Below are 15768 nucleotides of genomic sequence, written 5' to 3' on the forward strand. Positions count from 1 at the left end.
AGGCTCCTCTGCTTTCTGACTTACCAGACATAGTCTGTCCAAAAACAAAAAACTGCAAACCTCTCCATAAAACCCTATTGGTCTTCAGGAATAAAGTTCAAAAGCCCCCCCCCCCCAGTGATTTGTTGCAAGTCATTGAATTATACCTTCCTTTGAACTGTAAATCCAAGAACGTTAGTCATCTGATATACAAAAATAAGTGATAGAAGCACGGCCTTGTGAGGCATAGTTTATTGAAGCCAGGCTCTAGTTGTGAATGATTGGGTTAGCATCCTGTTCAAAAGGCACTGGGGAGCAAGGCTTTTTTTTAGAGCACTCAGAACACTGAATATCAACAGATATTCAGAACACTGAATATCAACAGATATTCAGAACACTGAATATCAACAGTTCACAGAACTTTATGTGCACTTAAAATATGGAATAAAACATAAACAGGATAAACAGGTAATTCAAAACATAAACAGGTAATTCAAAACAATATACAACACACAGATAATACATTACATTGTAATATTGGGATTATATGCTGGGAAAGTAGGAGTCACTTTGTCACTCTGTTAGCAAGATGCTAGTGGTTTCAATGGGTTAGCTTGAAACGTAAATTAAAATATGGCGCAACTGTGATATTTACATTTGTGATTTTACCATTGGACCAACGGTAAAATGACTGTATTGAATGGTGAAGACAATGTTTGCCAAAATGCCATACTTCATTGTAGCAATAAATGTTTTCAAGCAACCCATTGACAACTACTTGCAGGAGTGTCCTGAGGGTAGGACAAGGATTTTCCTTGTTACAATCCTGTAGTGTTTGCTATCGTGTTACAATCCTTATGGCACTGAATTTCCTCCATTCACCCCTTGATTTGACTTAATCCTTGATTTGACTTAAATTTTCAGGTCATGACCTTGACGTTTTGGACAGTTGGTCCCATTCTGTGCTTTTTTTCCTGAAATACCAGTACTATACAATAATACTATTCAAGTCCTCCTGGGGAAAGACTGCTAATCCTCTGAGTCTTTCCCCTCCTGACTCCTTTTCTCCTTTTGGCCATTTGAGTCCACCAGGCTCTTCAGTCGCCCAAGGTGATGCAGGGCCCTACAAAAACAACACACTGCTTACTGACCATCTCTCACTACACACAGTATTATCTTGAAAAGAGAACTTTTCATCATAAAACTCAGTGCCTTCGGGAAAGAGTTAAGAAGGTACCTCTGTAATGATTGTCCTCCTGGAGCAGTGTCAAAGTCTGGGATCTGAAAATCAACACAATTAGGACTTTTAGAATTACAACTGCAAACGTCAAAGACGTGCAAACTCCTGTTATATGGCATGCAAGTGAGAAACTTTCTTGAGAAAGAGCAAGCCCAGCCATATGACCCTACAGTACAGCGCTCAACTGATCTGAAGTGATGAAATGTAATCTATTCTACACCCCAACAAGCTATGAGATCTCAGCACCTTTACCAGTGTTTTAGAGCCTTCCAGCACTGGTCTGTCAGGTGTGTTGGTGGGATCCAGCACTGGTCTGTCAGGTGTGTTGGTGGGATCCAGCACTGGTCTGTCAGGTACGTTGGTGGGATCCAGCATGGGTGTGCCCAGTGGTGTTGTTGAGTCCGGGCCTTGGTCCAGTTTGACTTCCTGCTCCACTGCCTGGAGACTGAACAGCATCTGCTTCAGGGCCTCCACGGGACCAGGGTGTTTCCTACTGCTGTAGCCCGAGGAGCAGGAGCCTACAGCCTGGACAGCACAACATGAGAGACAGGGTGGAAATAAGGACCCAAGTGGATGATATTCTCATTGTGTTTGAATCAGAAGCATTTACACAGACCAAGGAAATTCATGCAGATTGCACTATGTATTTTGTCTTATCTAGGAGTGTTTGTACAGACCTCTTCTTTCCTGTCTCTCGACATGTCTTTGGCGATACCTAGGTCTTCAGCACCCCCTACTGGCACTGGAGATTTGCTGCAGTGTAAGGGAGCAAGGGAGTAAGGGAGTTTAGTTAGTATAGAATGCATACACACTGTTGCAAAATGTGTTAAGAGTTAGTATGAGTAGATATTGACTATTTCACGACGACACATCCATGAAAACAGAGTGGTTATTGGTGCGTGTGAGACTGGCCATCAACTCAAGAGATTTTGAAAGTTTTGAGACATCTCTGTGATGAGGCAAACATTGATATATCATAATGAAATACGTTTATTCTGGACAATGGATTGTTTGTATGTATGTATGTATGTATGTATGTATGTATGTATGCATGTACGTACAGTACCAGTCAAAGGTTTGGACACACCTTGCCAAGAGTGTGCAAAGCTGTCATCAAAGCAAAAGGTGGCTACTTTGAAGAATCTAAAATATAAAACATATTCTGGTTTGTTTAACACTTTTTTTGTTTACTACATAATTCCATATGTGTTCCTTCATAGTTTTGATGTCTTCAATATTAATCTACAATGTAGAAAATAATAAAAATAAAGAAAAACCATTGAATGAGCAGGTGTGTCCAAACTTTTGACTGGTACTGTATGTATGTTGCTTAACCTTCTCATTTGTATTTGTGTTGAGTGTTTTTTGGCATGTCTAAGGAGATAAGTTACTAGACTAGACTAAACAGATTCATTACCAACATGCTATTCATTCCCAACATGCTAACCACTCTATCACTTAATCACCACTCTAACTAGAAGAGCCATGGGCTATATAACAGACAATGTAATGGGAGGATTGTCCCAGGATCGATCAGCATCAAGGATGTCCTCTGTGCCCCCAGGACTGCCCAGGTCCGTCTGGTGGTGGCTGGTCAGACTCTGGATCAGAGATTCAATCTTGTTGTCTGAGGAGAAATACAGAGAACACAGGTTTCACACATTCCTTTCAGAATACACTGCAGAGAACCGGTGGGTCTGCGATGAATTCTAGGGTCTGACGTTGTTTGAATGCTTTTATCAGGGGTCTAAAACTCATTGAAAGCTACAGAGTGTGCAACCAGTCATTCCAGCCTAGCACAAACACACCCCTGAGGGAAGAAATGTCACAGAGTCAATGAATAAGTGGAATGAATGCTTGCACACACCGTAGCTCTCCAGGACCGGAATTTGAACAGCGTCTATTTGATGGTCTAACCTCTGAGGAGACGGTCGAAATCTGTGCTCCTTTCACAGTCTACTACTAGCCGTTCGGCAAGCTGCAGTCTCAACTCCCTCAGTGTCTTAGCTTCTAGCTGGTCGTCGGAATCACAGGCCGCCTCAAGATGTCTGTCATTATTCATCTGCAGCTCCTCATAAGAAGCCTCCAGCTCCCCTAGCCAGGAGGGCAGTCTAGGGGAGGGTGGCAAGGTTTGGTCACGACCATGTTGTCTCTTACGGGAGGGCTTTGTGCCAGTGGTGTTAGCATGAATGCCGCAATCCTGGAGCCAGGCGGGGTACTTCAGGTCAGGAACACTGGTGATTCCAGAAAAATCCATCTCAGACTTTTGGCTAGTCAGCCAGCGAGGGTAGCTGTGGGCGGAGGTGTCATGTGGTGGGAGATCCCTCTCACTGAGGTCTGGGGTCTGGTAGAGGCTAGGGTTGCCACCGGGATGCTCTTGCCTCTGGGGTCTACCTGCTCCTCCTCTGGTCCGCAGAGGAGCGGAGTGATGCAGACAGGGTTTGTGATGGCTGTTGCTGGGCCTTGGTTTAGCAGAGGACCGGGAGTGGGACCCGGAGGGGGAGTGCTGGCACAGTGGGTAGCTGCCTGATCGGGAGAGGAAGGCGGATGTGCGGGTCACAGGTAAGGAGCCGTCACAGGGCAGGTCCAACAGATCGTCTGTGGTTAAACTGAGGCGGTCCGGGCCCCTCCCTGGACGGTGAGCGCCTACTGGAAGATTCAGGAAGTCCAGCTCCCTGTCTGTCAGCTGTTCCTGTAGAACTGGAAACAACAAAAACAAAGACACTTGTACGGAATACACTTCTGAAAGACAACACCAGATAAAAGTATCGTTTTTTCAATACTGCACATCTTAAAGCGACTCTATCTTCAAAAGACAGAGGTCTACCACTGGAGGGTTCCTAACCCTTTTATTTTTTTACCATCTTTATTTCTGAAGCTCATTCTGGGAAGAGCAGGGCTAGAGAAGTTTTCCTGCAGTACCACTCTCCCTGTTGACGTTTCTGAAGCATGCATGCTCCTGTCGAAGTCTGCGATGTAGGCGTCCAAAGCCGCCGTAGCAGATTCATACTCCCTGTCGCCATATCGGATGGTGAGAGACAGGTCAGGGTGCAAGGCGCCCCTCAGGTGTCCAGAGCTCCCCAGCAGCGAGGTGACAGTTGACTCCGGAGAGGAGACGCTTTGAAGTGAAGTCATTCTGTCAACAAAATGACATACTATAACGTTACACAATGGATACAATACTATAGACACACAATAACACGAGTATATATATTTAAAATATATAGAAAAAAGATAGCGCGTTACATTACACTGTCATGGGTTTTGGGTAAGTTGATCTGAACTCACTAGCTAGCTGTGGGCTCGACCGAGTGGGCGGAGAAACGACTAAATCAAAACAACCCGCCAAAATATAAATGCCTGCCAGTGCCATCTGTCAAAAGTAATGCCAACTTTATTTTTTTATTGTGGCTTTGTATTTGACCATCTGTAAGATAGCAAACAAACGCAACTTGTTAAATGTAGGGAAAACTTACCGGTAGACGTTAGGCTGTCTCCAAAACACCAGAGCAGCAACGAGCTCAACGACGCAACAAATGTGTTGGCCAAGTGGAAGTACTTCATGCGTTTTCGGGGTAACTTTATGTTGTTTTGTAACTGCATCCTTCCGTCGTCCCTTGCTTCAAACAGTCACTGATCTGACATAGGTGGTTTGGTCAAAAAGCTTTCTAATGCATAGCTTTCGCCAATCAAGTCATGTCAGATTTATTTTCCAAGAAAAGAAAGAAGAATGACAAATTATCCAGAAATGTCTGGCTTGGATAGGCATACAGATACCATTACTATTCCCTCACTCAATGTTCAAGAATCAAGATATATGTTTCTCATTGTCCAAGATGAATTGCTGACAAATGCATCTTTGAATGCTAATTGCACAGGCTACTAAAGGGGCCATGGACATGTTCTCTCCATGTGTGAATTTGAATGCTACGGGATATGCTATCAAAAAGTTCTCTGAATAAAAGCTCTGAAGATCTATGCTGTCTCTTAATGTCTCTCTATTCTATATAGGCCGGGTCGTTTCCCTTCCTTAGACCAACTCAGCTTGAACAATAAGCATCACTGGGGCTCCCTGTTGTCTCTGCGCTAGGCTACACTCAGCCATTGTCAGGCCTTTTGATGTGCCTGCATGGAATAAAGCAACGGTCGTTTGGGTTGTCCTCATATGAAGGGCCGCAAAGAGGGGGAGGAAGGGAAGAGGAGGGAAGGGAGGGGGGCTATTGTGGGTGTTAGTATGATCAAGACTTTTCCTGCCTCTCTGCTGCCACTTTCCATCTACATTCATTTCTTGCCATCCTTATTGATCTGTCATGGGATTCGAAGATTTTGTTTAAATCAATAAACATCATTATGTTTCCGGCTTTCTTAAATCATGAAATCCCTGTTTAGCTCTTAACTCAAGAGTGTTTGCACTGGTCCCTCTGATTGAGCAACACATCAGATGTTAGTCAGAGGTGCAAGGAGGGTGTCCCAAGATAGCCCAAGATGGACCAGCTTTCAAAATCATCAAATGATTTATGCACTCTGAGCATTCTGACAGAGCTAGTTTAAAGAAATTGCAAAATGAAGCGCACAGACTAGCCATACCAGGCATCACATTCCATGCTGTGGACTAAATTTAATGAAGCCACAAGGGCCTCATGGCCACATTTTTGGGAGAAGCGCTTCTCGTGAGGACTACCCTTAATGTAATTAATTATTTAAGTCAACACAGAAACATAGTACCACATCATTAGAGATTGTTACATATCTTTAATTACAGAGTATGTTTAAGAATAACAGACATGAATGCAAGCACAAGATGTAAATGCAAGATAGCCATTGTCAAGGCCATACTATGGTCTCGTGAGGCCCCTGGGCACATGTCTTTTGGAGGCCCCCCCCCTGCCACGAAAACATTGGGGAACACTGACTGCAGATTAAGTGCCTGCAACGTCTCAAGCAATTTAGTTGGGCACTTCATACCCTCAGAGTCAGACATGAAAGACTTAAATTGGATGAGTTTGTTGGCAAAGTTTATGCCCAGGTCTGATGGATATGCAGCGGAGAGTGAATTTGCTTTTTCCACTATGACATCACTGTTAGACACCTGATCTGACATAAACAGAACTCCAAAGAGACTGGTCAAATGCTTGTAAGCGTCCAAGCGATGTTCAAGGCATGCCACTAGCTTATCAATGACCACATAAAATGTTTCTATTTTGAACTTCTCCCTCCCCTCAAGTGTCACACCTGGCTCTGAGCTTTCATCTGCAAATGTTTTGCGTTTCCTCTTTCGCTGAAGATCGTGCTTATATGACTGAGAGACACCTGTCACATTTAAGGCTGCCCTTTCAAAAGCCTCAAACTGGTCTCGCTGTCCCGCCACAAAATCCCTCAACGAACACAAAAGCTGTGTTGCTACAGAGATGTCAATGTCACTTTTCTGTAGGTGCATGCTTGTAGTGTGGAACCGGTCAAGTATGATGTCCCAGAAATGTGCCATGAACACCATCTCTAAGGTGTCCAATATAGCACATAGTCCAGCGGCCTCAATTCGAGTATCTCTTTTCTCATCATCATCATTGCACATACCACCGAAGGCCTCTCTAATGTGGGTGTAATTTCTCCACAGTGCCTTGGTTGACTCTGCCCGAGCACTCCACTGAGTACTGGACAGCGATTTTAATGTCAGTCTGACATCTGTCATCCGAAAGACTTTCCCCCATCTGTGTGTGGATGAAGAGCAAAATGTGTACAGTGACTGCAACATGTTAAAAAACTTGTCAGCCTCTGGGCTACTGCCGTCTAAGGTCACTTAACTAAGTTAAGTGAATGCGCTGCGCAAGGCACATACTCTATCAGCTGGGGTTTTTTGTTTCAGGTGGGCCTGGAGCTCATTGTGTTTTCTTGACATGTTGCTTGCATTGTCATATGACTGACCTCTACAGTTTGAGAGGTCCAACCCAAGGCCCTCCACCATCAAAGTCACATAGTCTGCTAAACTTTTACCAGTGTGGCTCCCAATCGGCTCAAAGCCCAGGAATCGCTCCATCACATTCCCGCTGCTGTTAACAAACCGGAATATGTACGTCAATGGGGCCACATGTGACAGGTCTGGGGCGGAGTCAACAATTATTATATATTATATATTATATTATTATTATATTTAGCATCCCGAATCTCATCTGCTATTGTTTGGCGAGTTTTCTGACCCATTAGCTCAGTGAGTTCCTCACATATTGTCGATGACAAATAGGACACTGTGCCTCTTCCTTCTCCGCCAAACGTTTTAATATGTTCAGCCAAGAATGGGTCAAATTGTGATAGCAATTCTATGATGCCAAGGAAATGACCATTATGGGTTGACTCAAACCATCATCTCTCCTAAACGCAAGTCCTCTTTCACCCAAGAACTTGATCACCGCTACTCTTTTCAAAATGTCCCTCCAGTATAAGTACCCCATCAAGTTGCTGCATGAGATCTGCATTTATAGCGCTGCCCTTTGACCGCTGGTGCAAGGCAATCATGCATGATCTGTGTTCTGCACTCTTTTCGTGTTCCCCTATTCTTTCAGAGTGCTTCCAGTCAATAAAAACAGTACATACAACCTGTTGAGGGTGAGTACAGTAGCCACTGTCTAGAAACCTTCTGCCCATTTGGCAATATGCAGTTCAGAAGTTCATTGTTGAAACTTCTAGTCTTTCAACCAAGCACTCGGACTGAAGCTGTGTATTTTTCACTGCGGTTTTGGAAGGGGACGGCTCCTCTTTCAGTAAGCACTGACTTAATGTCACTGGAAGTGCTTTGCCATAATGCAGCATGAGTGACCTCATAGCACCAGGAATGGCTTGGTTGCTGATTTGATTCTTGTGAACTGCTCAACTGCTCCTGTGGTAGAAATGAGGGTTCGCCTTCAAAGGATGGCTCTGGAGGAGTTACTACATTATTACTGGAAACTGAACTAGTGCTAGTTCCTTCCTCACAGCTGACAATAGTGCTGCTGTCATCATTATTACTATCAAAGGGCTTTTGAAAGAAGTTGGCAATGAGTGGAACACTTTGAAGCAAAACTGCCTCTCTTGCCTCCTTTTCTTTTTTGGCTTTCCTTTTGGAAGCACCTCTATTTCAACGTTTGTGGTCCATATTTCAGAACTATGTGGCTGTGGCTTTTCCTACCAAGAAATGTCTTATACACCTGCCTGACACAGAGAGAATTATGTTGCTTGAAATTCAAAAGATAACTTTTTTTTCATTGGCTGAACAACAACAAAGGTTTCTGATAAGTCAGTGAAATGACTTGGGGGAGACTATGCACATAGGTCACACCCCATCCATGGGGAGGGGGAAAAAAAGACAATTTGCATGTCAACGTTAGCATTGTCTACTTCTGTGGATCTAAAAACAGATGGTCTATGGAAAAAATGAATGGGATTTTCCTTAATCTTTAAGTATGGATTGGGTTTCTTATATATGCGTTAGTGTATGAAAAAATATAGCTTTTGACATATTTTTTTAATGTTTCACAAAACCGCTAGTTAGTAAGCTCTCAATGACGTTTTTATTCCCATGGCCACAACATCCCATGTTTTGAACTAAAAGTACTTTTGAACTAATAGCACTAATAGTGAGTTAGCTAGTTAGTAGCTTTGATTTAAGCATCATGACTATGGCATGCTGTTTTAACATTTATTCATCCCACTGTAGCTAGCTAGCCTTGTGATCAGCTTGCGCTGTGCGCAACACCAGGACCCTGGTGTTCAACTTCCTTCGGAAGTCTTGGGCCACGCACCGCGCACGGCCTGAGGCTTGGACGCCCCCTGGCAGTCCTAGGCCCCGGGGCACTGGCCCCACTGGCCCAGTCCATAATCCAGCCGTGGCCATTGTGTAAGATCACAACCCCCACAGAGTGATGTGGTGTGCAAATATTGGATGTGAAGTTATGAAGTGAGATGTGGCTGAGGCTTGCTAAGTGGAGCGTTTAGAGTGAATCTCATTAGTGAGTGATGGTGCTCCCTTTGGGGACCTCTCAGAGGTGGTGAATATTATGAATCTAATATACAGTTAGGTCTGGAAATATAGTGACACAATTTTCATAATTTTGGCTCTGTACGCCACCACAATGGATTTGAAATGAAACAATCGAGATGCAATTGAAGTGCAGACTTTCAGCTTTAATTCAAGGGGTCGAACAAAAATATTGTATGAAACGTTTAGGAATTGCAACCATTTTTATACACAGTCCCATATTTTCAGGGGCTCAAAGGTAATTGGACAAATTAACATAATCATAGATAAAATGTTCATTTTTAATACTTTGTCGAGAATCCTTTGCAGGCAATGACTGCCTGAAGTCTGGAACCCATGGACATCACCAAATGCTGGGTTTTCTCCTTTGTGAAGCTTTGCCAGGCCTTTACTGCAGCTGTCTTCAGTTGTTGTTTGTTTGTGGGTCTTTCTGCCTTTAGTTTTGTCTTTAGCAAGTGATATGCATGCTCGATCAGGTTGAGATCAGGTGATTGACTCAGCCATCGCAGAATATTCTACTTCTTTGCCTTAAAAAACTCCTGGGTTGCTTTCGCAGTATGTTTTGGGTCATTGTCCATCTGTACTGTGAAGTGCTGTCCAATCAACTGTGCTGAATTTGGCTGAATCTAAGCAGACAGTATATCCCTAAACACTTCAGATTTCTTCTGGCTGCTTCTGTCTTCTGTCACATCATTAATAAACACTAGTGACCCAGCGCCATTGGAAGCCATGCATTCCCATGCCATCACACTGCCTCCACCGTGTTTTATAGATGATGTGGTATGCTTTGGACCATGAGCAGTTCCAAGCCTTCTCCATTCTTTTTTCTTCCCATCATGCTGGTGCAGTTTTGATCTTAGTTTCATCTTTCCAAAGAATGCTGTTCCAGAACTGGGCTGGCTTTTTTAGATGTCTAAAAGTCTAATCTGGCCTTTCTATTCTTGAGGCTTATGTATGGTTTGAATATATTTTGGTAAACATCTAAAATAACAAAAATTGTGTCAGAGTCCAAATATGTATGGACCTAACTGTATCGTATGTCCTGCATTGCCACAAAGTGGTCTGCTATGGAAAACTAAGGCACCATCAATGGTTACTACGACTGCCTCCAGTATCTCTTTCACCACAACTCCGGGAGCAGGTTAGGTTTCACTCAGAATTTGTTTTGGGTGTGTGCAAGAGCAACGCTATTTTAAGACAAGATGGAGATATGATCTGTCATTTTATTATAGACTTGGCACTTTGAGTACCACATTGGCTATCAAAGGAATTTGAAATTACTATAAATACTGAATCACGAGAGACCAACAGCACATCGCAATCGCAAATCTGGCAAATCTTAACCCTAACCCTAACCCTAACCCTCCCCCCCCCCCCCCCCACAATATTTTGTAATGCATTTAATTAATAGTCACCATCAGTCCAAAGAATATTGCTTTTCATGGTGCATTTTCACACACATCTTAATGAATGAGTAAAATGACAATGACAAAATAGCCCCTCACTGGTGTTAACCCAAGTGTCAATTTGGAAATGTCTCCCTCATCATAATCTCTGCAATATGAGACATTACATAGGAAGAAACCAAAAGCTTCCAGTTATGTATGTCACATGAAGTTTGAGGTTTGGAGAAGCTTCCCTCAATTATCTCAACAGCAGAATTAGCCTGAATCAGTCATTGCCACTTAATTTCAGTTGATTTCTCAGAAACAATTGTATCAACTTTTGGTAACATTGTTCCAACTTTTTGAGCAATGGAGGCGTTGAAATCATAATCGGGACGACTATGAGCTATCCCTGAGTTCAGACTACAAATCCCATTTAGGGTGCCTAGATGAAATAAGGGGTCGTCAGGTGTAGCTGAAATGTTTATGTCGAGACTTCACCCATTCGAAAAATGACTGGCTAACATTTAGAGGTTCGTAGTTTTAGAAATAACAAGAAATATCTGATTTGCCTATGTTGCATCACAGGACTGGGAGGGGAAAACGAGAAGTGACGGGAGGGTTCCAAAGAGGCGGAGCGTCGGTCTGCGAGCCAGTGTGGTTGCCAAGCGCTGGGTCAGTGTGTGGGAAGTGCTGAAATTTCAGAACGTCACTCCTACCACCGCCGTTGAGCACCGGAGAGATACTCTGTTGGACAGTTGAAGATCGATGAGGAAAACTGGATAACGAAGAAATAAACATACTGAGGATAATCCCGAGACAATCACGGAAATAGCAAGTGTTTATTTTTCGCTCTTGCTGGTGCCTAGTAAGTTGAAACGGCCAGAGGGGGAAACGATCGTTCGTCATATTCACACGTTCTGAATTCTTTAGCTTTTTAAATCTGAACTGGCCAGAAATTGGGGTGATTCACCCTCACTCATTATTGCTAGATGATTATGGAGAAGAAGAGGATGGATTGCCCTTCTCTGCCCCCGGGTTGGAAGAAAGAAGAAGTGATCCGGAAGTCAGGGCTCAGCGCTGGCAAGAGCGATGTGTATTACTACAGGTAATCATCATCAGTAGCTAAGCACAAATTGCTTGAAGTTAGATAACGGTATCATTAGCTTGATAATAATCAATTTTGTCCTCTGGTTACCATAACTTGTTCCCAACCAAAGCAAAAATCTGTCAGCAAAGTTATGGCACACACACACACACACACACAGAGACACACACACACACACACACACACACACACACACACACACACACACAGACACAGACACACACACACACACACACACACACACACACACAGTGCCACGATGTAACCAATGCCAGTATAACGACGTTACACTCATCAAAGCCCCCACAGCGACAGCAGCAACATTGTATCGTCTGTTGACGTCAGTGACAGCAACAGAAGTTGTTACAATGTTGTAACGCAGTTTCAGGCAGAGTATCTTGCTAGTGAGTCTTGATTACTACATGTTGTTATGCACTCCTAGTTCACTTGTATGATTGAGAGAGAGAGAGAGAGAGAGAGACTTATTCCAGGCAATTTACAGCATGCTTTTTCAGGAAATGCCTGGCATTGGATCATGTTGGCACGCTGGCGTCTGTGCGTTGGACCTTTGGACACGAGCTAGATGTCCACACTTCAAAGCTGACAGCAGCTCATACTAGCTCCACATGCCCAAGGCCTAACTCCCTATGATGATCCCAAATGCTACACTATTTGTTGCTCTCTAGCTCTCTAATTCTAGGCTAAGGCTAAGGCTAGGGTTAGAGGGAGGTCACCACCTCTGTGCCATACGTGTAGAACACTGTCGCCTGTAGGCTTAGCGGCTTTATCACAAGCAATGAGAATGTCAAGGACTAAAATGTGGGTTTGAAATGGCCTGATCTTGAAAACGAGTTGCACTTGTTGCTCGTGTGTGTGTGTGTGTGTGTGTGTGTGTGTGTGTGTGTGTGTGTGTGTGTGTGTGTGTGTGTGTGTGTGTGTGAGAGAGAGAGAGAGCGAGAGCGTGTGTGTGTGAGAGAGAGAGAGAGCACGTATGTGTGTGTATGTATGTACGTCACTTGGAAAAGAATCAAGGACAAAAACCACTGCACGAGAAGTGAACGCACCTCCCTTGATCATACAATTTTCCCAGTTAGTAACGGATTTTGTTGAGTTCTCCCCGGTAATTATCAGTGTAAGCAACTTAAAAGCCTAGGCCTACTCCCATCCCCCCCTCTTCAGCGGTGAAGGCAAAGCCCTCGGGGCCTGCGCCTCTCGAGTGTGACTCCGTCGGCTGCCTAGCATCCTGGACCAACAGGCTTTGCTCCAGACCCCCCCACCCCCCCATGACAAAAACCTGCCTCTCATTCTTATTCAAATGGCGCGACCCCAGTGTGCGGTGTGTGTGCGGCCCTGAGACTAGTGAGTTTCAGCCTCGTCCGAGTGTTTGTGAGGTGGTTTGTCGTTACATCCAGTACGGCGCCATCGTGTGTGTTTGTTTGCGCTCCTCGGTCCTCATCGTGAGGGGAGTGAGAGAGTGGTTGGAGGACAGGGGCGGCCTGCCGTACGGCCACCTGGCTATCCTTCGCCACAGAGCAGCTCAGTAACTATGTGCTGTGATTACCGATGGGTAGTCAGAAGTTTCCGGGCCTAGTTTCCTTTCCTCTTTTCTCGGCACGATTACGGTCTTAACAGCCTGGCCCCCATAGACATATTTCACACAATTTGATTAGCTTAGCCTAGCCTTAGCCTAAAACTTGGCTCCGAATGAAACTCCCGCCTCGACAGAAAAGCCACACTGAGGTTGTTTGGATTGTAGTTTTTTTTTTTTTTTTCCTCTCTCTCTCTCTCTCTCTCTCTCTCTCTCTCTCTCTCTCTCTCTCTCTCTCTCTCTCTCTCTCTCTCTCTCTCCCCTTCTTGTTCCCAAGGCGAGTTCTATTCATGTGCTTGCGGCGTGTGGGGGGAGGGGTGTCGGGTTTGTCTAAGGTGCTGTGGCAGGAGAGGGCTGTAAAACGATCCCACACCGGTGTGTTAATGCAACCGTCCCCCCCCCCGTCCCCCCCCCCCAACTCACTCACGGTAAGCTTTGTGAAGGGATGTCGGTGCAGGGGGCAGGCTGGGAACACAATGCCACTGTCCCCCTGACCTCCCCCGCCTGCTGACTTTTCACACCTTTTTGATCATATGGAGGCGGTCAAACCCACTTCCTCTTCTCGTTTTCCTCTCAGGCCTCTCAAAATGAATCTGTCTGCCTGCAATCAAAGATGCAGGCCTATCAGTGTGGTTTAGCCACGGCTTAGCTAGACCTGCTTGTGCTATCAAAGATGCATCGGTTTGGGTATATGATAGGCCCTGGGCCTACGTGCGTGGCTCATCCTTCCTGACTCTTTGTTTCATAGGCCCTAGGTGTTCTTCCATGATGTGTTCTCTGCCGTAGCCAAATTCTTTGTCTCAATGAGCTCCTTGGTCGTCTTTTCCAATCCTGGTTTTGAGTCGTTTTTCTACGTGCTTTGGTCATGTCCGCTTTCCTTCCCTGCTTTGTACACAGGCAACAGCCTAACTGTCAATATTAGCCTGTAATCCAGGAATTAACCGTGTCCCTCCAGTATGGGCCTAATGTTTTGTTGAGTGACTTCCAGCCACCCTACAGTACCTAACCCAGAGTTTGCTCACTATTCCCATAAAGTGGATTATGTAATGCAGTCTGGGTTTCAGGAGGGGGGTTTCTCATAGTTCACTCCTTCTCAGAACCTTCCTGGAATCACTAGGCAAGTCCATGGAATAGCCAGACAGAGAAGGAGGGGGAAGAGGCTTTTTGGGAATGTCGTCTGTTATCCCTGAGGTATTTCCTCCACAGGCTCTTAATGGTGATGTTGTTGTTGAGTCATCCAGGGTTCGAGTCATCTTCTCTTCCCATACCACCTCAGTTGCACACAGAGAGCTGAGTGCCAGTGCTGTTTCGCTGGATTACTGGTTTTACTGTTGTGAACCTCCTTGCGTCATTGCTACGTTTGGGAGTGCCATTCAAAACACTGCCTATAGGGAGATTAGCTGACTGCTGGATGCAAATTCATGGGGCCGAGGCCCAAGGCTAGAGTAGGCTGTTTGTGATCGTGTGGGATCAAGCTCTGGGTTGCTGTGCACATGGTTTGTGTGTGGCGTGTGCTACGTGTCTTTGTGCAGGCTAACACAGAAACTACAGTTGAGTGTCGTCACGTTTTTTTCTCACCATTCTGTATTGATACTCTGTTGTAATTATTCTAAAAGCAACTTGAATTTTTGCTCATTTGAATGGCGATATAGTATCGAATCCTAAATACTTCAAGTATCACAATATGCATTGAATCGCCATGATAATATCATATTGGGAGATCCCAGGAAATCCCAGTCCGACTGGCCCTCCTGTGTGGCAACGTCATGTGAGCGTTGAACATTTCTTTAATGCTCCCGTTCTGTTCAATCGTTTCATCGGCATCGCTCGGTGCGCCTTGCGAGCGTCTATGAGCATCTGTTTCCCCCCCACGTCTCTTAATGAGACTTCTATTTGAGACGCTACGCTCAAAGCTTGAACTCCCATTACCGCAGAGGCATAGTCAATGTCATTTTCCGTGTAAGCGTAACACACGCTCTGAGAGCTAGGTTTCTACTACAGTAAGTCTGAGGTCAATGTAGAAAGGTCAGAGGTCATAAAGGATTGCCGTCACTCATTCTCAGAATAAAGCTTACGCTTCTGGGCCTGCCTGGCTCTGCTCGGCCCTGTACAGCAGAGAGAGAGAGAGTACAGATTAGTCAATGTTGCGTGACGCTACGCAGAACACCACTGAGGGACACGATGCTCTGCACATCGACACTGGTGGGCATGAGAACAGGCTGTACTGGTCTATAAACTCGTGTCATGTGACAACACGGGTCTGTGTCTGATGCCTGCACGCCGCGTCTCATCTCAATTTTAGCCGCATATGTTGCAGAGCGCTGAGTCATTCCGGAGCGCAGCTCTATCAATATCAAAGCCGTAATCTGCCAGAAGATGCGTTTTCTAAGGCTGATCTGTTCCACACCACCAGCCCACGTTTCAGAGTCAGTCCACTCGAAGCGGGGGGGGGTGGGGGGG

General features: G+C 45.0%; 2 protein-coding genes across 4 annotated transcripts in view; one reads left to right on the forward strand and one right to left on the reverse strand.

Moving 5' to 3' along the window:
• Window positions 1-215: 215 nt before the first annotated feature.
• On the reverse strand, window positions 216-4728 carry cUnh18orf54 (chromosome Un C18orf54 homolog). 3 transcript variants are annotated; one of them, XM_083670922.1, is made up of 8 exons: window positions 4696-4728; window positions 4081-4355; window positions 3377-3919; window positions 2723-2846; window positions 1897-1972; window positions 1466-1744; window positions 1217-1260; window positions 216-1102 (listed from the first exon to the last, which is right to left on the reverse strand). In XM_083670922.1, exons 2-8 carry the CDS (start codon window positions 4352-4354, stop codon window positions 1009-1011), a joined length of 1434 nt encoding a protein of 477 aa, XP_083527048.1. In that variant the 5' UTR covers window position 4355; window positions 4696-4728; the 3' UTR covers window positions 216-1008. The 3 variants fall into 3 exon arrangements, with proteins under 3 accessions (XP_083527048.1, XP_083527047.1, XP_083527046.1); XM_083670921.1 differs by having other exon boundaries at window positions 1472-1744; window positions 3137-3919; XM_083670920.1 differs by having other exon boundaries at window positions 3137-3919.
• Window positions 4729-11312: 6584 nt separating this feature from the next.
• The window catches only part of mbd2 (methyl-CpG binding domain protein 2), a 35092-nt gene continuing 30636 nt past the window's right edge, over window positions 11313-15768 (forward strand). The window contains exon 1 of the mRNA XM_083670106.1: window positions 11313-11720. Coding sequence (XP_083526232.1) covers window positions 11605-11720 — 116 coding nt within the window. The 5' untranslated portion in view covers window positions 11313-11604. The remainder of the gene's footprint in view (window positions 11721-15768) is intronic.

Source organism: Argentina silus, assembly GCF_951799395.1.
Source record: "Argentina silus genome assembly, chromosome: 5".
In the NCBI taxonomy this organism is placed as follows: Eukaryota; Metazoa; Chordata; class Actinopteri; order Argentiniformes; family Argentinidae; genus Argentina; species Argentina silus.

Bases quoted from the DNA above. Each gene is read 5' to 3' on its own strand.
- cUnh18orf54 (XM_083670920.1), bottom strand. From the start codon at position 4,354: ATGACTTCACTTCAAAGCGTCTCCTCTCCGGAGTCAACTGTCACCTCG. The intron at 3,920-4,080 runs GTAAAAAAATAA...TGTTGTTTCCAG, and splicing joins GAGCTTCAGAAATAAAGATG to TTCTACAGGAACAGCTGACA. The intron at 1,745-1,896 runs GTCTGTACAAAC...TGTGCTGTCCAG, and splicing joins CGAGAGACAGGAAAGAAGAG to GCTGTAGGCTCCTGCTCCTC.